The 25,143-nt window shown below is 39.9% G+C and overlaps 1 protein-coding gene across 2 annotated transcripts in view; it reads right to left on the bottom strand.

Annotated features, from left to right (window-relative positions):
• Positions 1 to 3,591: 3,591 nt before the first annotated feature.
• CASR (calcium sensing receptor) overlaps positions 3,592 to 25,143 on the bottom strand; it is an 85,596-nt gene continuing 64,044 nt past the window's right edge. For both annotated transcript variants that reach the window (XM_046003881.1, XM_046003880.1), the window contains exons 5-7: positions 14,007 to 14,237; positions 7,823 to 7,946; positions 3,592 to 6,494 (exon numbers count right to left, since the gene is read on the bottom strand). In XM_046003881.1, the coding sequence (XP_045859837.1) occupies positions 4,984 to 6,494; positions 7,823 to 7,946; positions 14,007 to 14,237 (1,866 nt within the window). In that variant the 3' untranslated portion in view covers positions 3,592 to 4,983. The remainder of the gene's footprint in view (positions 6,495 to 7,822; positions 7,947 to 14,006; positions 14,238 to 25,143) is intronic.

Raw genomic sequence — 25,143 nt, 5'->3', positions numbered from 1 at the left:
GTTTTTATAGGTCAGATAGAGAAAAAACATTTAAAGAAAATTGGGAAATTTCGAGCAATAACCACATCTCTGGGTTGATGTCAAGAATCACATTCTTCCAGAAATGTTTCCTGATAATTCTATCAGGGATCAAATCCTATTCCAACCCTGAGGGTTATTTTTGGGCTTTGATCCATTATACTCACAAATATTTGCACTCCATCTGCTGGGAAATCAGTCCTAGAGTTAATTGTTTTATTGGTTCTAGGCTCCTACTCTAGTTAGTTATCCAGGTAGCCAATGCCCCAGTTTCAGAGGAAGATTGCTGGTAATAATTTCTATTGCTCCCCCACCCACTTCCTCTAATTCAGCTCTTGTATACCTCCATTCCAAACTCTCCCCACTCTTGTGCATGATTCAGGGGAGGGGACGAATATGGTGGTCATTTCAGCACAGGAGGTGTTCCCCCTTGCCCACTTGATGCCTGGGTCACAGTTGTCCTGCTAGTCCCTAAATATACTTTCTGCTTGTTCTGCCCAGTCTCCTGCCCCTATTTGGTCTTTTCTAATTGTTTTCCACTTATACCACTAGCTGAGCAGCTCCTCTCAAGGCAAAAATTCTTCTCTCTGTCCTTGGAATTCACCTTTGTTCTGTGACTCATCCAACCCTGTACTTGTTGTATTCCTGACCCCTACCTCATTCCCTTGCAATGATAGCAAACTTCTCACTACAACTGCTGGTATTCCCCCATGATCCAGGACAGGAGAGCCAGGATATCCTGGAAAACAGTGATCTCATTACAATAACTTTCTTCCATCTACGCCAATTCCACCCACTTTCAAGATACACCTTTATTTCCAATGGACTCCTAAAATGACTGTCCAGGCTCAGACCAGGCGTGATTAACCAGCACGCCTTACTGGTGTTCCTTTGCTCTGCTAGCCCAGATGTGTTCAAGTACAGGAGGTAACAGAGGAAAACTGGCTCTATGCAGAGCTAACCCACAGCTTCATAGTCTATGACTATGGCCAGTCCCAAAGGAAAAATAACATTGGTCGGAAATGCAACTTCCGAAAGGAGAAAGGAGAAAGATGGAGGGAAGTCTGATTTCCTCAGAATTGAAACTAATGCAGTTAGACAACTTTTGGTGATCATAGGGACTTTCAGAGTGATAATGTCACATGCTGATTGCTACCTGTGAAGTTCTAATGTAATTTCTTAGAATCTTCTTGGAAATGCTTTCATTTGAGTGAAAATCCTTCATAACTATATAATTTATTTTTATTTTCAAAGGAAAGATAAACAGTTTTCCATTGCCAATGGATTCTGAAGAATCTTTTTAAAAATGCTCTTGACTGGCTTTATACAAGAGTAGCTTCTTTGTTGAAGCTACTGTTTTTTAGCTTTCTGCTACTAACAGATGAGATTGAGAGCAAATGGCTGTTAATTATCGAAAACTGAAACCCAGAAAGACTAAGAACATAAGGTTTATACTTCCTAAATAGATTTGAAGGAATAGAATATGGGGTAGAACTTTCTTTTGGGAGGAGAGAGACAGAGCTAGTGGGTGGGGAGAACACTAGAGTGAGAGCAGATGGATCTCTGAGAAAACCCTGACCTGTTCCCTGAGCCAGAAAAGCTCAGGAAAGGGAGGACAGTAAAAATGTATTAGTTTCCCATTGCTTCTTTAACAGTACCACAAACTTACTGGTTTAAAACAACATAAATTTATTATCTTACAGTTCTGGAGACCAGCAGCCCAAAAAGGCCCCTACTGGACTAAAATCAATGTTTTGACAGGGCTGGTTCCTCCTGAAAGCTCTGGGGAGAATTTGTTTGTTTGTTTTTTGCCTTTTCAGCTTCTAGAAGCTGTCTGCGTCTCTTGGCTATCCTTCCCCTCCGTATTCAAAAGTAGCAATGATCTGTGGAGTCTTTCCCACATCACATTATTCTGATGCTGATTCTCTACTTTCCTCTTCCACTTTTGAGGAGCTGGTGATGATATTGGGCCCACATGAATAATTTAAAATAATCTCCCCATCAAGTTCGACAGATTAGCATCCTTAATCCCATCTACAACCTTAATTCACTCTAGCCACATAATTTGTCATTTTAGGTTTTGGGGATTAGGATGTGGGCATCTTTGGGGGGCTGTTATTCAGCCTTCAACCAATTCCTGTACAGTTCTGGAGACACGTGCCCTCTCTTCCCTCTGGCGCCTTTGAGGAAGCAGCAAAGAAGTAGAGACCAGGAGGGAGGGGCCTGGGAGCTGCCTGGCAGTTCCCAGGCCCCAGTGTTCTCTATTCATGAGAAAGCTGGCAGGCCTGGGAGGATACTAGTGATTGGGACGAAGTAATGCAGCTGTGAAAATCACCGCGGATCCCATGACTGGTGACTATGTGGGGATGCAAGGCCTCAGAGGATGCCGGTGTGGAGGTGTAACAATTACAGAAGACCCAAGAAGAATGTTCTCAGAGATGTCAGTTGGAGTTGCTGATGTTTGATGAACACCATCTCCCTTTTCTCTAAAAGCCCTCATGGAAGGGGGAGGCCTCTGAATCGATTCAGAAAACTCTGAAGTTACTGAGAAAACCCCAATTTAATTAAGATAAATTAGGCTGTCATTAGGTTGAATGGGAATTTGAGATAGAAACTAGGTTGTTACAGAAAAATAAAGTTCATGTTTTACCTGGCTGATTTTGTCTGAGAGTTGTGCCTGCAGCATGTAAATGAGGACAATGATGTCAAGTCTACCATTCTGACAAGAATATTAGGAAATACTGTTTTATTTGTAAGCACTTGGTGAAATGGAGCTTAATGTAAATGTTGAGTGTTTTCTTGATGAGCCCCCTCCAGATCAGCAACATGGGTGAGCTGCATGTTGAAGGACGAAGGGGTGACAGTTTGCACAGCGAAGTGTGTTTCCACATGGCTATTTTGATGGATAAAAACCAAGCCCTCAAACTTTTCAGTTACCTTTTTTTGTTTGTTTATTTTTGTTTTTGTTTTAAGGTGAAGTAAAATGTTAAATGTAAATCTTCACACAGCTCTGTGCCTTGCTCAGTGGTGTATGATGAAGGCAGGACCAGAAAGTGGGGCTTGTGGCCGGTGCCCTTCCTGGCTTGGGGAACAGATATCTCACCAACATCTTCCAATCACGCACCCACACGGTGTCCTAGAATGTGTCAGAGGAAGAAGTCATCAAGAGCTCTGAAGCTGAGGCCTCACATAGATTTTAGTTGCTATGTTTTGGCTTTCCTTAAGAGCAGCATTTAGAGTGATCTAAGAAACTACTGCCAAACTGGTGATAGTCTTCCCTTGGTGCTGGAACCAGAGAAGCAGAGCATGGGGACCTCTGGGGGTCTGACTGAATTTTTGGCTTTGCCACCCAGAGCTCGTGTTGCTAGGACTGACCCAATCCCTTGAACCAGGTCCCAGAATTCTTGGGGGTTATTATGAAGGAAGTTTTTGTCATTCAGTGGACTTGTCATTACAGTCTGAATGGTAAACAAATAAGGTTTGTTTTATATTCTAAGCAAGTGAAAAAAATAATTGCGATATCAGTTATAATATTAACTAATATTTATTGAGTTTTTATTATGTGCTAGGCACCATGCTAAAATACTTTACATACATTATCTCATTTAATTCACATAAGGGCTCTGTGGGGAAAGAATGATTATTACCTTTATTTTAGAGACAAAGAAATTGGGGCTTAGTGAAATTAAGGTTCCCTGCCTGTGGTCCCCAACTTATAAGTGACTGGCTTGAACCCAGGTCTCTCTGGCTCCAGAGCCTGAATACTAAGAAGAAGCTGTGCCATTCAATCACTTTAACCACCCATGGACAGATCCCCATTTCTGGAGGGAATACAGGTATGGTATTTGGTGTGTGTGTGGAGGGGGAGTGCCAGGCTAAGGTTCTATGAGAGATCTCTTGGAATCACACTTTCTTACCCCAGCAACTGGTAGAGGCTAATGATGGGAAGCTTATTCTCCACAGGGTCAGGTGTGGATCTGGCTTCAGAAAGCTTTGGGGGCAGGATGGGGGGAATTTCTGGATCCCTGGGATTTACTTGGCCTTAGCTCATGGAGGTGAAGGTAATGGGGTGGGCAAGGGTGGGCAAGGAGCTCAATAATACTGCCTTTTATTAACCAGACTGTGACATTTTTTTTCAGTTTATATTGTCCATGAACTATTATAACAGAAGCATTTTCTTAAAGATAAAACTACATGTTAGGAATATTAATTACAGATACAGCTCATTGGATTCATGCAGTCCCTTCCCAGCAATTTGAGGTGATTCTTGTGATCCTGGAATCTAAACATGGCATCATTATCTTATTCTTGACCAAATGCAGTTCGTACAGGAGGGATGCTAACCTTCTAGATGTTACATGATAGCAGCAGCAAGTAGGAGACCAAATATCTTACAGTTTTCATAAATAGGAGGGGACATGTTCCCCTGATGGTTTTGAACATTTGAAGTTCTTCCCATTGTCTAGGTGCTGGACAGCACTGGTGACATTCTGTCTTTCAGACTTAAATATAGTGGTGGCCAGTCTGGTGTTTTGTCACTCTGCACACTTTTGTCTCTGGGCCAGGGTGTCTGCAATGTTCAGAGTAGGCATTTCAGTGTTAAGGAAAAAAGAAGAGAATAGGTGGGTTGCCTACAGCCTTTGTTTCATCTCTTGGCTTTTGGGTGCGATCGCACAGAGGACGAGAGAAGAGAAGAGACGTGAAGAGCAAATCTGATTGTGGGTTTCTCAATACTCTGACACATCCAACCACAGAGTCACATGGCTCCTCTTTTTTTTAATTTTAAAGGGAACGTGAGTCAATTCACTGTTATTTCAAACAGTTCAACAAAGTTTGAGGTGTTTGGTGTGTTTTATTCCTCCTTCCACAAAAGAAAGGAGTCTGGGGTGATTCCTCGTCCCTGTCAGAGAATGTGTTCCCAGGAAACCCCTCTGGATCCTCCCTGACTGGCCACCTTCTTCCATTTTACGAATGCAGCATGTTTTCTGTGACAGTGCTGCCTCCACTGCTGATGACAAAGCTCTGTGAACTGGACACTACAAGTGCCGGGGACATCTCCTCCGGGTCTTCCGTCTCTGGTTGGTGGTCCCCACCCACAGGCCCTTGCAGGCCTGTCTCCTGCGCAGTCAGTTCTGAGTCTGTCTCTCCACACTGCAGCGGGAGCAATGCCTGGTGTCTGCTCAGGGTCTCGTTGTTTCTCTGGGCCTCCAGGGAGTTCTGGTGCGTGGAATTCCTGTGAGCCATGGCACTCTTCTGAGGCTCGTCAAAGCTCAGTGAGAAGGTGACGGTGCCACTGCCGAAGATGACCTTCTGTTTGCACCTGGGCTGCGGCTGCGGCTGTGGCTGCTGCTGGAGCATCAAGGGTTGCTGTGGCTGCTGCTCTTGCTGGGTCAGGGCCAGTGGCTGCTGCTGCTGCTTCTGCCTCTCAGGCTGTGGGAAGGGGTCTTCACTGTTGCTCTTGCTGCTGATGGAGGAGGAGGGCGTGGAGCCCGTGGAGCCCCCAAGGCTGCTGGACCGCTTGCGGGAGACGTTGCTGCGTCGCAGTGTGGCCCGGGCTGCCACCTTGAAAGCATGAGCAGCAGTGCTGCAGCGCACCTCCTCAATGGTGTTACGGGATGGCTTGAAGAGGATGATGTAGACCTTGTTGAAGAAGATGCAGGCCAGCAAGCCAAAGCTGGCTGCCAGGATGGCGATCACTTCCACGGCAGAGACAAACTTGCCGTAGGTGCTGGCGTAGGCTGGAATGAAGGAGATCCAGACGATGAAGAAGATGAGCATGCTGAAGGTGATGAACTTGGCTTCATTGAAGTTCTCTGGCAGCTTCCGGGACTTGAAGGCAAAGAAGAAGCAGATGGCAGCCAGCAGGCATGTGTAGCCAATCAAGAAGCCCAGTGCCATAAGTGAGCCCTCATGGCATGTGATAAAAATGATCTCATCCTCCAGCTCATGGTTGCGGTAGCTTGAGGGTGGGGCGGTATAGAGCCAGATGACACAGATGACAATCTGCATGAAAGTGCAGAGGAAGACCAGCAGGAATTGCAGGTTGAGCCCCCACCACTTGCGGTGGAAGCTCGTGGGGATTTTGGCTTCAAACACCAGCAGAACACGGTTGGTTTTCACCAGGATGCATGATATGCAGAGCACGAAGCTGATGCCAAAGGCTGGCTGGCGCAGGCGGCATGTCCAGTCCTGGGGCTCACCAATGAAGAACAGGGAGCTAGAGAAGCAACAGAGCAAGGAGAAGAGCAAGAGGTAGGAGAGCTCTCGGTTGGTGGCCTTGACGATGGGTGTGTTACGGAACTTGATGAAGACACCCAGCACGAAGGCTGTCAGGAAAATCCCCAGCACGGCAAAGAGAGTGAGTGCAATCCCAAAGGGCTCTGTCCAGGACAGAAACTCAATCTCTTTGGCAATGCAGGAAGTGTGGTTTTCATTGGACCAGAAGTCATCAGGGCACTTGTCACAGGCACTTGCGTCTGTAAATTATTACAGGAAAGAGTTAGATACTGTATGGCATAGACTGTAATTTGTGAGTTTGAGTGTGGTGGTAAGGGTATACAGGTTATTGGATGTGGTGACTTCAAATTTTCTTTGTTGATGAAATGTGATTTTTACATTACAAACACATTGAACTCTGACTTATGTTTAATAATATACTTATTTATATAATAATTTATTATAGAACTATTTATAATAGTTTTGTTATTTTTTTCCTTTATACACAGTGGGGGGTCATGCCGCATGTTTTCTTTAGCACTACTTGCTGATGGCTTATAGCAGGGAATGATCAATCTTGCCGGATGGACAGGTGGCTACCTACACACTAGGTGTCTAGCATAGTTCATCAACTTTCTATAGTGATTTGCAAACAGCCTGACTCATTTTGCATATATGGATGGGCTTTGTGGACATGTCAGAATAGACTTCTTAGAGCGAGGGAGAGTATCCCACACAAAAGACCTGTGCCTTCCTTACTCCATATCCATGCCTTTCCAGTGAGGGAGACTGCAGACTCATTCAGACAATAGACTTATTAAGTCTCTTCTATATCCCAAACAGCATGCAGTTTTGGGGAGTAAAAGGAGCATGGGCTTTCAGTCAGAGATTTGGATGGGAATCCTGGCTCTGCCATTTACTAGCTGTGTAGCTTTGGTCAGGCTTCTTAACCTCTCTGAGCCTCAGTTTCATCTTTAAGTCATCTCTATAATGGAAACAATAATCCCATTATTGTGATGAGGATGAAATGAAATAACAATAATAACAATTATAGTTAATTTTTACAGGGTACTTCCAATATGTCAGGTAAGGCTTTTATTTAATATTTATCTAGAACTTACCATTTGCTAAACTAACATTAACTCATTTAATTTCCCAAACTCTATAAAATGGGCTTATTATTCCCATGTTATAGATGAAGAAACTGAGGCACAGGAAAAGCATAAGTAGACAGCAAATGCAATGCCAAGCACCCAGCAGGCAATATATCATAGCCTATTAACTCTGTAGTCTGGAACAGATAGAACTTTGTTCAGGGCTCCTGAGCTGTAAGGAAAGGAACACAATGTTGAAGAGTGGTATCAAAGTAAAAGAAAGATGTCTAAGCTTTTATAGTATTACAAGACATCTAATATTTCTTTTCTATCCCCCTCAGTGCTCGGCCCAATGTGACTTTCAGACATACCTTGTTCAGTGAGAAACTGTGGTAAGTACCTTTTCAGTGTAGCCCTTCCAGGGACATCACTGACCCCAGGGCCCCAAAGTGGACCAAGCTTTGCGTGGTGTCCATGAGGGCATGTTCCTTTACCTGTTTCATCGCTGTATTCCCCATCAGGGCACTCTACACACTCAAAGCAACAAGTGGGCTCCCCCTCAATGATTCCTTTCCTGGTCCCTGCCAGGCAGTCTCTGCTGCAGTTGGAAAATGGCACCTGGAGAACCGAGAGCACAAAAGTGAAGGGCGGAAGCTGTGGTATCAAGTTCATAGCTCCTTTGACGTAAGTACAGGGGAGGAGTTTGTGTACAAGGACCAGTACAACAGACTTCAGGCCCATTCCAGACAGAGGAAGCTCCAGAGATCCCTGTTCCTGTTATTTATGAAAAGGAGAGATGTCCATGGGCAAGTGCCTGCACATGTGTGCGCGCACACACACACACACACACACACACACACACTCACTCACTCATGGGATTCTGGAAAGATTAGTTGTTGAGACTCTACACAGTGACCAAAATCCACTTTAAATAATCCCCTGTTCCATTCCCTCCAAGTCCTAGAATGGGATACCTGTTTACTTTCCATGGAAACAGTGGTTTAAGACAAACTAAAAGATACAGGGACATGGACCTACACACAATAGGACAATTACAAGGGGAGATGCTGAGATGAGAAATTCGTTTGAAAATGAGACTTTGATGAGGCCAGCATCACCTTGATCCCAAAACCAGACAAGGATCCCACCAAAAAAGAGAACTACAGACCAATATCCTTGATGAACACAGACGCAAAAATTCTCGCCAAAATACTAGCCAATAGGATTCAACAGTACATTAAAAGGATTATTCACCACGATCAAGTGGGATTTATTCCAGGGCTGCAGGGTTGGTTCAACATCCGCAAATCAATCAATGTGATAGAACACATTAATAAAAGAAAGAACAAGAACCATATGATACTCTCAATAGATGCTGAAAAAGCATTTGACAAAGTACAGCATCCCTTCCTGATCAAAACTCTTCAAAGTGTGGGGATAGAGGGCACATACCTCAATATTATCAAAGCCATCTATGAAAAACCCACCGCAAATATCATTCTCAATGGAGAAAAACTGAAAGCTTTTCCGTTAAGGTCAGGAACACGGCAGGGATGTCCATTATCACCACTGCTATTTAACATAGTACTAGAAGTCCTAGCCTCAGCAATCAGACAACAAAAAGAAATTAAAGGCATCCAAATTGGTAAAGAAGAAGTCAAACTATCACTCTTCGCAGATGATATGATACTATATGTGGAAAACCCAAAAGACTCCACTCCAAAACTGCTAGAACTTGTCCAGGAATTCAGTAAAGTGTCAGGATATAAAATCAATGCACAGAAATCAGTTGCATTTCTGTACACCAACAACAAGACTGAAGAAAGAGAAATTAAGGAGTCAATCCCATTTACAATTGCACCCAAAACTATAAGATACCTAGGAATAAACCTAACCAAAGAGGCTAAGAATCTATACACAGAAAATTATAAAGTACTCATGAAAGAAATTGAGGAAGACACAAAAAAATGGAAAAATGTTCCATGCTCCTGGATTGGAAGAATAAATATTGTGAAAATGTCTATGCTACCTAAAGCAATCTACACATTTAATGCAATCCCTATCAAAATACCATCCATTTTTTTCAAAGAAATGGAACAAATAATCCTCAAATTTATATGGAACCAGAAAAGACCTCGAATAGCCAAAGGAATATTGAAGAACAAAGCCAAAGTTGGTGGCATCACAATTCCGGACTTCAAGCTCTATTACAAAGCTGTCATCATCAAGACAGCATGGTACTGGCACAAAAACAGACACATAGATCAGTGGAACAGAATAGAGAGCCCAGAAATCGACCCTCAACTCTATGGTCAACTCATCTTCGACAAAGCAGGAAAGAATGTCCAATGGAAAAAAGACAGCCTCTTCAATAAATGGTGCTGGGAAAATTGGACAGCCACATGCAGAAAAATGAAATTGGACCACTTCCTTACACCACACATGAAAATAGACTCCAAATGGATGAAGGACCTCAATGTGAGAAAGGAATCCGTCAAAATCCTTGAGGAGAATGCAGGCAGCAACCTCTTCGACCTCAGCCGTAGCAACATCTTCCTAGGAACAACGGCAAAGGCAAGGGAAGCAAGGGCAAAAATGAACTATTGGGATTTCCTCAAGATCAAAATCTTTTGCACAGCAAAGGAAACAGTTAACAAAACCAAAAGACAACTGACAGAATGGGAGAAGATATTTGCAAACGACATATCAGATAAAGGGCTAGTATCCAAAATCTATAAGGAACTTAGCAAACTCAACACCCAAAGAACAAACAATCCAATCAAGAAATGGGCAGAGGACATGAACAGACATTTCTGCAAAGAAGACATCCAGATGGCCAACAGACACATGAAAAAGTGCTCCACGTCACTCGGCATCAGGGAAATACAAATCAAAACCACAATGAGATATCACCTCACACCAGTCAGAATGGCTAAAATTAACAAGTCAGGAAATGACAGATGCTGGAGAGGATGTGGAGAAAGGGGAACCCTCCTCCACTGTTGGTGGGAATGCAAGCTGGTGCAACCACTCTGGAAAACAGCATGGAGGTTCCTCAAAATGTTGAAAATAGAACTACCCTATGACCCAGCAATTGCACTGCTGGGTATTTACCCTAAAGATACAAACATAGTGATCCGAAGGGGCACGTGTACCCGAATGTTTATAGCAGCAATGTCTACAATAGCCAGACTATGGAAAGAACCTAGATGTCCATCAACAGATGAATGGATAAAGAAGATGTGGTATATATACACAATGGAATACTATGCAGCCATCAAAAGAAATGAAATCTTGCCATTTGCGACGACGTGGATGGAACTAGAGCGTATCATGCTTAGTGAAATAAGTCAATCGGAGAAAGACAACTATCATATGATCTCCCTGATATGAGGACATGGAGAAGCAACATGGGGGGGTAGGGGGATAGGAGAAGAATAAATGAAACAAGATGGGATTGGGAGGGAGACAAACCATAAATGACTCTTAATCTCACAAAACAAACTGGGGGTTGCTGGGGGGAGGTGGGATTGGGAGAGGGGGAGCGGGCTATGGACATTGGGGAGGGGAGGCGAACCATAAGAGACTATGGACTCTGAAAAACAACCTGAGGGTTTTGAAGGGTCAGGGGTGGGAGGTTGGGGCAACCTGAGGGTTTTGAAGGGTCAGGGGTGGGAGGTTGGGGGAACAGGTGGTGGGTAATGGGGAGGGCACGTTTTGCATGGAGCACTGGGTGTTGTGCAAAAAGAATGAATACTGTTACGCTGAAAAAATAAATAAAATGGGAAAAAAAATTGAAAAAAAAAATCCTCGGGAAAAAAATAAAAAGAAAATGAGACTTTGAACTTTGCAGTGAATTGAAATTCCTGCAATTTTATATTAGGCTTTATAGGGAGACTTCTGAGATACTTGTAACCATTCAGCAAGGAAAGCAGGACAGGCAGAGAGGGGTCAAAAGTAAATGGATCAGAAAGATATGTCAGGCAATTACTATCCAAAAGAAATATGCAATAGCTATATTAATTTCAGGTAACAGATCTTATTTATTTGTTTATTTCCCTAGTGGACTAAGGGTGCACGGAATTTGATTGATCATAATCCTTGTTTTTTTTTCCCATCATTATTCATGTTTCAATCTCTTTTAGTCATTTTTAATGATTACCACCCAAAACAAAAGCTCTGACCAGGACAATAACCTACACCTAACCGTATGCTTTCCTCCACCCCTTGCTTCCTCCCCCACCCCATATCCATAACCAAGATGACCACTATTCTATGTTTACCACAGGCAAATAACACTAAACTTTCAAGGAACAGATGAATTTAATCTTACGTAAACTCTACCAAAGGATTAAAAAAAAAGAAAGGAAGGAATACCTAACTCATTCTTATAAGGGCAGTGTAACCCTGATTCCAAAACTGGACAAGAGCAGTATGAAAAAGAAAAAAAGAAATTACAGACTCATCTCACTACTTTGTCTTCAGAAGCAGACCTGAGTTGAGAATCTGTGTACAAGTAGTTTATAAAAAAAGTTCTCTCAAGGGAACCAGGAAGAGAATGGAGCAAGTAAGACACAGGAGGGAAGAAGACAACAAGGGTGTGACCTGGAGAAAAGACCCTCAAAGATTAGCTTCTGCCTGATCCCACAGGAGAACCCTGGACTCTAAGTTATTCCTCAGAACTCTCCTGACCCGAGGAAAAGGGAGCCAGGGCTTTCATACTTCCACACCACTCATTTTTAAGGGTCATCTTAGGGAAATGTAAATTCCTAGGCTCTTCTACCTCTCTGAGCCTGTGGGCAAAGTGGGTTCCATTAGCCTGCTGGTTGTCTCCTGAAAAAGAGTGGTGAGTTCTGGTTATTGGAAGCAAAAATACACAGAAGTCTTGGAGCTATATACTAAGTATAAGGAATCTGAAAGGATCCGGAAAGAATGTAACTGTTTTTCACCACTTGAAAAAAGATGAAAAGTACTAAAACAATTAACAAACTCAAAGGACATAAGAAACAACATATATCATGATCATGTTGGGTTTATGCCAGGAATGCAAACAAGTTTATCATTAGAAAAATCTATAAATGTCATCATCCCCTGCCTTAATAAATTAATGCAGAAAAAATCATATGATCATCAATAGATAAAAAACATTTGATTAAATTCAACATGAACTCATGATTAGAAACTTAACTGAGAAAGGAGTTAGGAAGAAATATCTTTAACTTGTAAAGGGTAATATAGAAAATTCTTAGGTAAACATCATTCTATATGAGAAAATATTAGAAACATTTCTTTTAAAACAAGAATGCCCACTATCACCACTATTATTAAACATTGTAGAGTTCATAGCTAGTGAAATAAGACAAGAAAAATGAGGGCATATATATTGGAAATAACTCAATAAAACTTATTATTTGCAGATGATATGATTGTCCACAGCAACCAGATTGTTAGAAATAATTGGGGAGCTGCCTGAAGCTAAATTGCTAGACTTCTCATATCCGAATTCCATTAGTTTTTCTTTTTTTTTTTTTAAATGTTTTATTTATTTGACAGAGAGAAATCACAAGCAGGCAGAGAGGCAGGCAGAGAGAGAGGAGGAAGCAGGCTCCTTGCGGAGCAGAGAGCCCGATGCGGGGCGACCCCAAGACCCTGAGATCATGACCCGAGCCGAAGGCAGAGGCTTTAACCCACTGAGCCACCCAGGCGCCCCCCATTAGTTTTTCTTAAAAAGACACTTCACCTTTTGTTTGCTTTTGGTTGACTGACAGATCCTTAAATGGTTGTTTTTGGCAGTTTTGTCTAATTTATTGCTTCACCATTTCAGAAGCTCTACTTCTGCCTCATTCCATATGATCATGGCAGATAACATGGAAGGGCTCATGCTGTTTTCAAAGTGTCTCTTTAATACGACTCTTCCCTTCTCTTCCCACCTATCTGACTGGTTTGGAGACATCTTACAAAGTTAAACACATGGAAAACAATAAAATAATTTCTTTGTTCTAACAGAAAGGAAATAACTGGTTTGACAAGAAGTTTTTTTAAAAATCTCAAATAGAAGATGATTGGCATTATCTTCTAATGAAAGAGGGATAGAAAGGGCAGTATTGGACCCGAGGATTTCTAAGTTTCCTGGGATCCTGGGGAGGGAAAGAAAGGAAAAGAAAAGTGAAGGATGGTACACATTAGCACTCTCAAACATAGTAACATAGTACTCTCAGAGATTTTCTCTTTCCCAAGTTACCAACCTATATATCTTCTAAGAAATTGTCCTTTTGATTTATAAGTCAGTCTTGAGCTATCTGGATGACAGGGAACCAACTCTGAATAGTCCAGGCTCTGCCTTGAATGATGTTTATGTTTGCTTAAATATTTTGCACTAGTTGAGGAAAGTTTTAGGCAAGAAAATTGTTAGCTATTTAGCCAAGGAGTCAGATTTATAAAGAATAACAAACTTTCCAATATAGTAGGTATGAGGCTCAGGTTCTGAGGATTCTCCTCTTTAGTGTACTAAACACTGATAGATTTCACAGAGAACCTTGGCAGTGCACAGTGAGTTGAAGGAAGTGGACTTACCATTTTTCAAGTCCAGTGGTGAAGCCCATCCCCCTTCCCCCCAAGGCCGAGCACAATTTCCTGCCCATGGTAGAGCCATCTGTTGTTCTGATGGAGAGCACATACCTCCCTGGAGAACCCACTCCACAGGATTTTCTCTTCATTGATGAAGAGCCTTTCTCCTTTCTTGGCATAGACGTTGTAATAGCCGACTTCCTTAAACACTATGGAACCATCCTCTGGTGAGAGGTGCCAGTTAATGATGGAATAGTTCCCCATCAGGTCACCACATTCATCGAAAGTCACCTGCTCCCCCATATTGTTGGTAAAGTTTAGGTGCCGTAGGTGCTTCAGGACCTAAAGAGGAATGAATATTCTGAGTACAAGCCACAAGGCTGCCATGTATGGTTAAATATTTTGGGAAGAGACACTTTTTCTAATTTACACTAAGGTACTTGCATGTGTTAGCAACAGCCCTGGTAAGTCATGGGCTTTACTTGGTATTCAAATTGTAACTGGGGTAGGAAACACTTTCTTGAAGTCAGGCAAATAGTACTGTCACCCCCATTTTTTTGATGGGGGAAAGTGAGGCATAGAAATGGAAGTATCTTGTTTGGGGTCACATAGTTAGCAAATGGTGCAAAGCCTGCATTCTTAACAGCTGTGCTCTCTTGTAGCATCATTAGGCTTCTGGCTTTGCTTCCTGTGTGCCCCTGACATGGCTTGGAGGAGGCAGTGGACACTCAGCCCTTATCATGTGGGACATGCCAGGGGTCACTGAGCCACCAGGAGAGATTAAGACACAGTTCTGCCTATGATTGTAGGGATGCTTGCTTCTGCTGCACCTCACAAGTCACTGGGCTTTATCATTCTCTAACTCTGAGAATGTTTCTTCACTTTTATAAGGAGAGTTCTGGGCCAGAGAGGCTACAGGCTGTCTACAGACCTTGGTATGGACTTCTGCTATTCTGTGGTTTGGTGGTCCCAGAAGTGCATCTAGAAGCACTTCTCCCTTTTATCATAAAAACCAGCATCTAATTTGACACTGGGAAAAAGTTTGGGTTGAATTTGTCTAGTGGATGGCCTGACTGGGGCCTAGCACCCATTATCCATATTAATGTGCATGACAAACTGAGCTGATTGAGCTAGACCTCAAGTGTTCCACTACTTGAGGGCCACTTTAATGTTCCATTCCATTCCAGAATTGACACTGCTTTTTAATACATTGGTAATGAGATTATTTTCAAATAAACACTTATTATAAGGAAAATTAAATGGGTAAAGGAGTTACCTGAATTTTCTCAAAACAACTCTGGGACAAATCTTGGGACAGAGTCTATGGCAGACCACATATGCACACAAACATAGCACCCTGGGTGCCTCACCTAACCTTCTCTGTGTGATTTACTCCTTTAGTGTCCTCATTGCTGTCGTGCTAGAATTGACTGCCCTGACTTTTGTCCAGACCTATGGAGGAAAGGGGGTACCTCACTCCTTGCTACCTGTTCTTCTGCTCTGCAACCAGAACTGCTAAGCTATCCTCAAAAAGATGGAGAATGAATCCTACTAAGGATTCATACCACTTCTGTTCTCCAGAGCTTTCCTCAATGGTCATCAATCTTATATTTTTTCCTCCATTTTTACTGAGCTCTTAATCCTGTCTGCAGAGAGGTACCCCAGATTTGCTCCTTTTTATACGTTAAGCTCTCCTTCTTTTTCCTCCTTGCTCTTGGAATGATCTGGCCTCCTATAAAGAGTGGTGTCTGTGGTGTCACTATTGTCTCTACCCTAACACAACCTTGTCCTGACACAGCTTTCTTCCCCTGAGAGGAATATACAGTCCTTCTATTCTGTAAGGCTGACCCTCTCTTGCAGCACTTAGAACCTCATTCCTCCCACCCACACTGGAACCTTTCTGACATGGTCAATCTATCTGTCTCCATTCCATAATCATTTTCTTTCCACAACCTGCTGGGGATCTCTCATGTCTCAGATGAAATATGCTTCAAACTTCTCTAGGTAGCTTCCAAAACCTCCTATACTTTCATTCCACATACCCACCATTACTTTTCAGTGCAAGGGTTTTATCCTAATTGTACAGTGTCCATGGTCACTTCCACAGTTGTGCTAACTCTGTCTTTGCTCTGTTGTGTGTAAAAGGAGATGAAAAGAGTGGAGAGGCAGGGAACTACCTCTTGTTTATACTTCCTATGTGTCAGGCGCTGTACTAATGCTTTACACAATATCTCTTTTAATCCTCACAACAACTCTATTATTATCTTTATTTTATAGATGAGGAAACAGGCATGGAGAGGTCAAGAAACTTGCCAGTCATAAGCTAGGAAGTTCTTGAGCTATGACTGAAATATGAGTTTTACTGCACCATCCTGCTTTCAATATAAATTGTTTAGAGGGTCCATGGCAAGTATTTGTCAGTAATATTTCCTCATTAAATATATTTTTTAAAAAGCATCACTGTTACTTGAAGAATAATCTTAAAAACATATATAGCAGTAAATCTAGAGTATTTAGTATAAATTTACTTTTTATTCAAGTTTAATTCCTTGGTTCTCAATTATGCCAGGCATCACGCTCCCTTTATCCTTTTTTCTGTCTATAGGTTCTCTGAAGTGAAACTCTCCAGGCATCAGTGGGTGAATAGGAAAAGGAACAGGGACAATCATTTTATAATTAAATGGTTTTCTTCTACATTGGTCAAATTAGGCAGAGAAGTGACTCAAAGATCATCACTGGCTATAACCCTTTTGCATTTCTATTGGCCTGGGATGGAGATTTCTACCATAATCTTAATTTGAATGAAGAAGAAGCTAATCAAAAACCATTTTCTTAAAGTTTCCACTAAAAAACTCATTTTAAATATAAGGGGAGATTTGTATGCTGTTAGGATGAATCAACAATAAATATTTATAGAGTATCTACTATGTGTTCTGAACTAGGCTGCAGTAGTATAAGGCTTAGTAATATGGTCCTATTGGAGTTTACAAATGGGTTAGAGAGATAAGGAATAAGACATAAATATTGGATGAAATAAACCATGTGAGATAAAATATAGTTAAGGGCTAACTTATGGGGTATCAGCTCTAAATACAGTTAAATTTAGGAGAGATGGAAATTAAAAAGGGCTGCTAAAAATCTCAATGCAGGCTTGAGGCATGGTAGAAATTTGGATTGGCAGAGGACAGAAGGAGGGATGGTGTAAAGAACAGTGGGAATAACATGGACGAAGATCATGTTAGGAATAAATATGAAGTGGTATGGGGGGCAATAAAGAAATCAGCTTCTTAAAATTTGTGTATGTGCTAGAGAACAAAGGGAAATAAAATAGATAGGTAAAGAGGAGCCAAGGCACAGAGGCTAGATTTCATAATAAAAGGCATAGGACTAGATAATAATGGGTTGACGAGAATGTAGAGAAATCAGAATCCTCCATACACTGCTGGTGGGGATGTAAAATGGTGCAGACACTTTGGAAAACATTCTGACACTTCTTCAAAAAGTTAAAAATAGAGTTACCACTCAACCCAGATATTCTACTCTTATGTGCCATCCCAAGAAAAATGAAAACCTATATCCACACAAAAACTTGAACTAAGCTGCAGCAACTTCTTGCAAGACACATCTCTAAAGACAAGGGGAACAAAAGCAAAAATGAACTATTGGGTTCATTGATGAACATTATCAACATAAAAACTTCTACACAGTAAAGGAAGCAGTCAACAAAACTAAAAGGCAACCTATGAAATGAGAGAAGATATTTGCAAATGACATATCAGATAAAGGGCTGGTATCCAAGATCTATAAAGAACTTATCAAACTCAACACCAGAAAAACCCAAATAACCCAGTTAAGAAATGGGCAGAAGACACAAACAGACATTCTTCCAAAGAAGACATACAAATTGCCAATAGACACATGAAAAAATGCTCCACATCTCTTGTCATCTGACAAATTAAAACCACTATGAGGTACCACCTTAAACCGGTTAGAATGGCTAACTAGTGTTAGCCATTCAGTTAGAATGAACAAGACAGGAAACAACAAATGTTGGTGAGGATGGAGAAAGGGGAACCCCCTTACACTGTTGGTGGGAGTGCAAGCTTATAAAGCCACTCTGGAAAACAGTGTGGAGGTTCCTCAAGAAGTTAAAAATAGAACTAGCTTATAACCCAGCAATTGCATTACTTAGTATTTACCCCAAAGATACAGATGTAGTGATCTGAAGGGCACCTGCACTCCAATGTTCATAGTAGCAATGTCCACAATAGTCACACTGCAGAAGGAGCCAAGATGTCCTTCAACAGATGAACAGATGTAGTTTTTATATACAGTGGAATATTACTCAGCCATCAGAAAGGATGAATACCTACCATTTACACTGATTTACACTGATGTGGATGGAACTGCAGGGTATTATATGCTAAGTGAAATAAGTCAGAGGATGACAATATTCATATGGTTTCATTCATATGCAGAATATAAGAAATCATGCAGAGAATCAGAGGGGAAGGGAGGGAGAGAGAAACTATGTGAGACTCTTGACTCTGAGAAACCAGCTGAAGGTTGTGGTAGGAGAACTGGTTGAGGAGATGGGTTAACTGGGTGGTGGGCATTAAGAAGGGCATGTAATGTGATGAGCACTAAGTGTTATATGCAAGTGATGAATCATTGAACACTACATCTGAAAATGATGATGTGCTATACGTTGGATAATTGAATTAAAAAAAAACTTGAACACAAATGTTTATAGTAGCACTATTCATAATAATCAAAAAGTGGAAACAAGATAAATGTCCTTCAGTTGGATTAATGGACAAATTATTATATCCATATAATGGTATACTATTCAGCCATAAAAAGGAATGAAGTACTAATACATGCTACAACATGGATGAATCTTGAAAACATGATAAGTGGAAGAAGTCAGTCACACAGACCACATATTTTATGATTCCACTTATATAAAGTGTCCAGAAATATCCAAATATATAGAGACAGAAAGTAGATTTGTTGTTATTTACTAATGGGTGAGTGAAAGGGGGGGAGTGATAGCTAAAGATATGAAGTTGTTTTTTTTTTAATGTGGTGAAAATGTTCTAAATTATTATGGTTATGGTTGTACAACTCTGCAGATATATTAAAAACCACTTTAATAGGTGAACTGTATGGTGTGTGAATTATATCTTTAAAAAGCTGTTTAAAAGAGGAGGTATGGAAAGGGATTTCACTATCCAAATATGACTTCCTTGGTGGAGCTGATAGCTAGCAGCAGGTAGAGACTTTGACCACAAGGTAATCTTGAGCATACTTGATGTTGAGAATTTACTAATGAGACATAGCAATTCTAACCTCAAATGGACAGGGGAAAAAGGGTAGGTAGAAGGTAAGAGCAGTACAAACATCTTATCCAGAAAAGGAAGCACCCAGAATTTTTGTGGCTAGAAATTTTATACCTAAGATTAGACACATTTCCTCTAAAGAAGATTTATTCCTTTCTTTATCCCCAGTGTTTTGTAGAGGGCCTGAATTTTAATGGATACTCAAACTATGTCTGTTGAATGTTTGGTTAATAGTATGATTAAACTAATACTGTTGCATTTGTCAGGTAATGTCAAACCATGATGAGGTTTTCACTAGTCTGAGGATAAATAAGAAAAATAAGGTCAACATAGTTTCTGTATTAGTTAAAAGAGCAAGTAGGTAGAAAATCAATAAGGATATAAAAGACTTGAATAATACTTGATCAACAGACTTGATCTAATTGAGATTTATAGAACACTGAACCCAATAGCAGTAGAATACATATTCTGTTTAAGGGCACATAGAATATTTAACAAGATAAACCATATTCTGGATCATAAAACAAGTTTCCATAAATTTAAAAATATTCAAACCAAGTATATATTTTTTTGACTCCAGAGGATTTAAATTAGAAATGAACAACAGAAAGATATTTGGAAAATCCAGATACTCAGATACCAATAACACTCTTCTAAATAACCTATGGGTTTCAGAAGGAATAAAAAGGAAAGTTAGAATATATTTTTGAATTAAATGAAAATGAAAACATAGCATATAAAAATTAGCTACAGCTAATGCAACATTTAGAGGAAAATTTATAGTACTAAAATTACTATATTAGAAGAGAAGAAGGGTATCAAAACAGTGATCCTACTTTCCAAGTTAAGAAACTAGAAATAGAAAAGCAAGGTAAATTCAAATAAAGCAGGAGAAAGGAAATAATAAAGATCAGAGCAAAAATCAGTGAAACAGAGAACAGGAAAATAGAGAGAAAGTCACTAAAACATAAATTGGTTCTTTGGGAAGATCTGTAAAATCAGTCGATCTCTACCCAAATAGATCAGAAAAAAAGGAGAAGATGCATAATTCCAAAAAAAAATAATGAGAGGAGTGAGATCACTAAAGATTTTTCAGATAGTCTGAGAATATTAATAACAATTTAATAAACAATAATCTAAGTAAATTTATGTCAATATAGTTAACAATTTAGATACAGTCTTTGGAAGACACAAACTATCAAAGCTGTCTTTAGAGGTAACCAGAATAGCCCTATAAGTGTTGTTGTTTTTTTTAGGAGAAAGAGCGAGTATGCATGTGTACATGGAGAGCTGTGGGGAAGGGACAGAGAGAGAGAATTTAAGCAGGAGCCACACCTAATGAGATCCTAAAGCAGGGCTTGATCTCATGACCCCGAGATCATGACCTGAGACAAAATCAAGAGTCAGTCGCTTAACTGACTGAGCCAACCAAGTGCCCCAGCATTGTAAGTTTTAAAGAAATTGAATTTACGGTTCATAATTTTTCCCACAAAGAAAACTGGCCCAAGCTGGCTTCACTGATGAATTTTGCCACATATTTCAGGAAGAAGTAATACCAATTCCACAGAAACTCTTTCAGAACACTGAAAAGGAGGCAGTACTTGCTAACTCATTCTTTGAAGCCAGTGTTACTCAGATACCAAAACCAGATAAAGATAGTACTCGAAAATAAAACTATTGACCAATATCTCTCATGGATGTAGAAGCAAAATTTCTTAACCAAATGTTAACTATCTGCAAAAAGGAAAATACACTGTGACCAAGTAGAGTTTATCATAGGAATGCAAGGTTGGTTTAACATTTGACTACATTAACATACTACAAAAAGGAAACCATCTGATCATCTCAATAAGTATAGAAAAAGTAGTTGATAACATCCAATCTCCATTCCTGATAAACACTCTCCATAATCTAGGAGTAAAAAGGAGTTTTTGAATCCTATAAAGGACATCTATGAAAAACCTACAATTAACATTATGCTTAGTGGTGAGAGAATGAATGTTTTTCCTCTAAGATCAGGAGCAAAACAAGAATATGCATTCTCACTGTGGCTATACATTGTAGCTATAGAATGGAGGTTCTAGCCAGTACAGTTGGCTGAATTCTGCTGATTCAGACTGAAAAGATAAAGTTCTAAGTTCTGTATACAAACAAAAACAAATAAGCAAACAAAAGAACTTTCAAATAAGGTGAAAAGACTTAGGATTCACTTTTGGAAAAACTTCATTGAAGACCATAAAAATGAAGGCTTTTATATATGCAGTTGTAACTTAAATCTGTTTTTAAAAGCAAAATACTTAAACTTATACTATAGGATTAAAATCCAACACAATTTTTCCCTTTGAGATATAACTGTAACTTAAGTTCATACATTCTGAATTAAAAAGAAAAACATCCTGGATTTAAAAAAGGGTAAGTTCCCCAAACCAACTGTTCCATGTAAGATTGATGACAGAGTATGCCAGAAGGTGAAGGGAGCAGCCAACACCTAAAATGTAGGACTGGCAGTCCCTTAATAAAGAGAGAACCAGAATTATTTAATTAGCTGTGGTAAATTAATTCAAACTAATTGCAGGAAGGACAAACACCCCCCTTTAAAATTTTAAAAGAAAATGAGAAAATGGATTTTTAAAAAAAGTGTCTTTTCTCTTTTTAAGGAGATTCATTGGTACAAATCAGGCTAAAAAATTGTTCCTGATTCTTAGGACTCCTGTGTCAATTAAAAATAAGAATAAGATTTAATTGTTTCTGTATCTTCATGTATCAATAATCATGTTTGTATTCTTTTTTTATACTCTTAAAATCCTTATTGAAGTGGTATTTTTCCCATCATTTATCTCATTGATAATGAAGAGGTAAATTTCAGCACAAATTTATGAAGTCAGAGTTATTGTGGGTTTTTTGCATGAGCATTTTCTGCTCACTTCTTTCAGACCACTCACTTTCTTTTTTCTGTGCCTATGTCTCTAAGTTATCCACTTAACCACTGTCTTCTCTCAGTATTTACCGTTGTCCCATTCTCTTTCTTTCCTTATTTGTTCATTCAACAAGTATTTATTAAGCACCTAATATGGGCCAAACAGGAACTTTTTTAGTGATAAGAGATACAGTTATATTCAAGATGGACAAAGGGATGTTTGGTATGCTCTAATTTGGTCCGTTGTGTCCACTCTTACTTATTTGCACACTGTACTTTGTCTTTGTGTCTCTATATGAATCAGTTTCAGGATGGTGATCTGCTGATTACCCAGTTTTAAGGTATGGACCACTGTCTTCATTGCAAAGCCATTGGCTGACCCAGCAGTCACTTAGGAGCTAGAAAGCCTGTGCCTAGAGGGACAATTGGGTACATGGTTCTTTTTTTTTTTTTTTTATTCGTTTATTTGTTTATTTACAGCATAACAGTGTTCATTGTTTTGGCATCACACCCAGTGCTCCACGCAGTACGTGCCCTCCCTATTACCCACCACCTGGTTCCTCAACCTCCCACCCCCCCCGCCCCTTCAAAACCCTCTGGTTGTTTTTCAGAGTCCATAGTCTCTCATGGTTCATCTCCCCTTCCAGTTTCCCTCAACTCCCTCTCCTCTCCATCTCCCCATGTCCTCCATGTTATTTGTTATGCTCCACAAATAAGTGAGACCATATGATACTTGACTCTCTCTGCTTGACTTATTTCGCTCAGCATAATCTCTTCCAGTCCCGTCCATGTTGCTACAAAAGTTGGGTATTCGTCCTTTCTGATGGAGGCATAATACTCCATCGTGTTACATGGTTCTTTTAACAGTGGTGATCTTGGTGTTTTCAGGGGAACAGACTGCCTAGGGCAGATGTGGGCTTTCTTGTTGGCTAGACATATGACTTTGCACAAATCATTTTGGTTTCTTTGGGTCTTACTTTCCTCACCTCCTCACCTGCAAAAGAATAATACTCAAGACTAATATTTAATACTAACATGAACACTTATGTATAGGTAGTATCCTAAGCACTTTTTACGTATTAACTAGTCTCATCCTTATAATGAACTTACACATTTCATTATCTCCATTTTTCAGGTGAGGAAGGTGAGACACAGGCACATTAAGTGACTGCCCAAGGTCATACAACTGTTAAGTAGCAATTGGAATATAGATCTAGTTAGTTTGGCTCTAGTGTCCAAACTGTCAACTAGATACTCAGTCTATTACATTGTCTATTGCTAGTTACAACAGTTTAACTAGGATAAAATTTAAGTTGAGAAGATGGGTTAATTTTTAAAATGGGATCACGGAGACATGCATAATGCTTGTGGCAACACAAAAGGCCTTAATCGGAAAAAGGGTCTATACCGAACAAACATCCGTCTCCATGCATGTCATGAACTTGCCCACTCCAGGGACTTTTCATTGTTTTATATTTTTAATGAACTATATTTAAGTATAGTTTACACAGGATAAAATATGCCTATTTTAAAAGTAGAGTTCTGGGTTTTGGGAAATATGCCAGTGTAACCACCACTGCTATCATCACAAAAGTTTCCCGGATGTCACTTCCGAGTTAGTCCCCACCCCCCACTTGGAGCCCTAGGCCACTGTGGATCTGTTTTCTTTCTATCATCAGAGAAAGTGGTTCTTTTTTTCTATAGTTGGAGAAAGGATATTATATAAGTATAGTAATAAAATGAATATGACTCCTTTTTAAGTCTGGATTTTTTTGCTAAACATGATGTTTTGGGGATTTACCTATGTTGTTGTACATTTGCCTTTGAATTTGACATTTTCTCCAAGGAATAGACCCTTTCCAAAAATCCAGTTCATCCTTCAAGGCCTATCTCAGATGATATCTTATCTTTTTGTCCTTATTTCAAATCCTAACCAGCATGGTATTGTAGTGTTTCATCTTCATAGGTGGTGTTTAAATAAAATCATGAGTATTGAATTTTTCTAGTCAAAATTGGTACCTTGTCCATTAACAGTCAATTATGTTTTCTAAGTCATATGTCTAAGTCACCTTTTTAGACATCTTTAATGTTTCTTTCAACATGTTGACTTTCAAGTTTTGCCTTTGAACACCTAATTTTCTACATTAATACCTTGCATAATAGGGAAGATTGAGATGGAAACTGTTTCACTCTAAAAGCAATGATAGGGAATCTTTAAAGTGATTTCATTGACCCACAAAAGAGAATATACATTACAAAATAATTCAGGTATTTTCCTCAGAGCACTCTTTTTCTGGAATTTTAAAAGAAGGGACTAATAATTCCATTAAAAAAGAAAATATAAAATTTTACTTGAGATTATAATCAAGTATAATATGCTTCTAATTTATTTTACTTGGGGAGAAATATGAGGAAAATAATAAATGTAGGGGAAGAGAAAGAAAAACAACTAGTGGGAAGATTTAAACATAGAAGATAATATACAGATGAAATTGATGGGCTCATAAAACTAAACACTGCAAAAAGGACAAAGTACAACGTGTAAACACTGAGATGGTCATATACTGTTTTTTATGTGGTACTATTTCCATCTTGTGGCCTTTTAGGGTATTTCCTCTGAAGGATTTTAAAGTCAAACTTGCTCATTATAAGCATAAATGGAAACCACCTCTTGGCACATACTCGAATGTTTAATTAAACTAAACCAAAGACTAGAGACTAGAAACCCCCCACTGTCATCTAGGATTTCCAGCTCTTACACTTGGCATCATAGCACAGAGGGAAAATAGGATGGGATGGTACAAAGCACCCCATCGACACAGGGGTGAGTGGGGGATGGTTTACACAGATAAAGAGACTATTGTTTCTTGCCCACTTCCTGTACTAAGATCCAGGACCAGTTCCCTTCTTTAATCTCAGCCATATTTCCTTATATACCCCCATCTTCTCTCGTTAAAATTCACCCCCCTCTCCAAATCCCAATAGTACT

Source organism: Meles meles, chromosome 4 (assembly GCF_922984935.1).
Source record: "Meles meles chromosome 4, mMelMel3.1 paternal haplotype, whole genome shotgun sequence".
Taxonomy (NCBI): domain Eukaryota; kingdom Metazoa; phylum Chordata; class Mammalia; order Carnivora; family Mustelidae; genus Meles; species Meles meles.
Note: the sequence above shows the minus strand (reverse complement) of the source record. Positions and strands in the feature narration are given on the sequence as shown.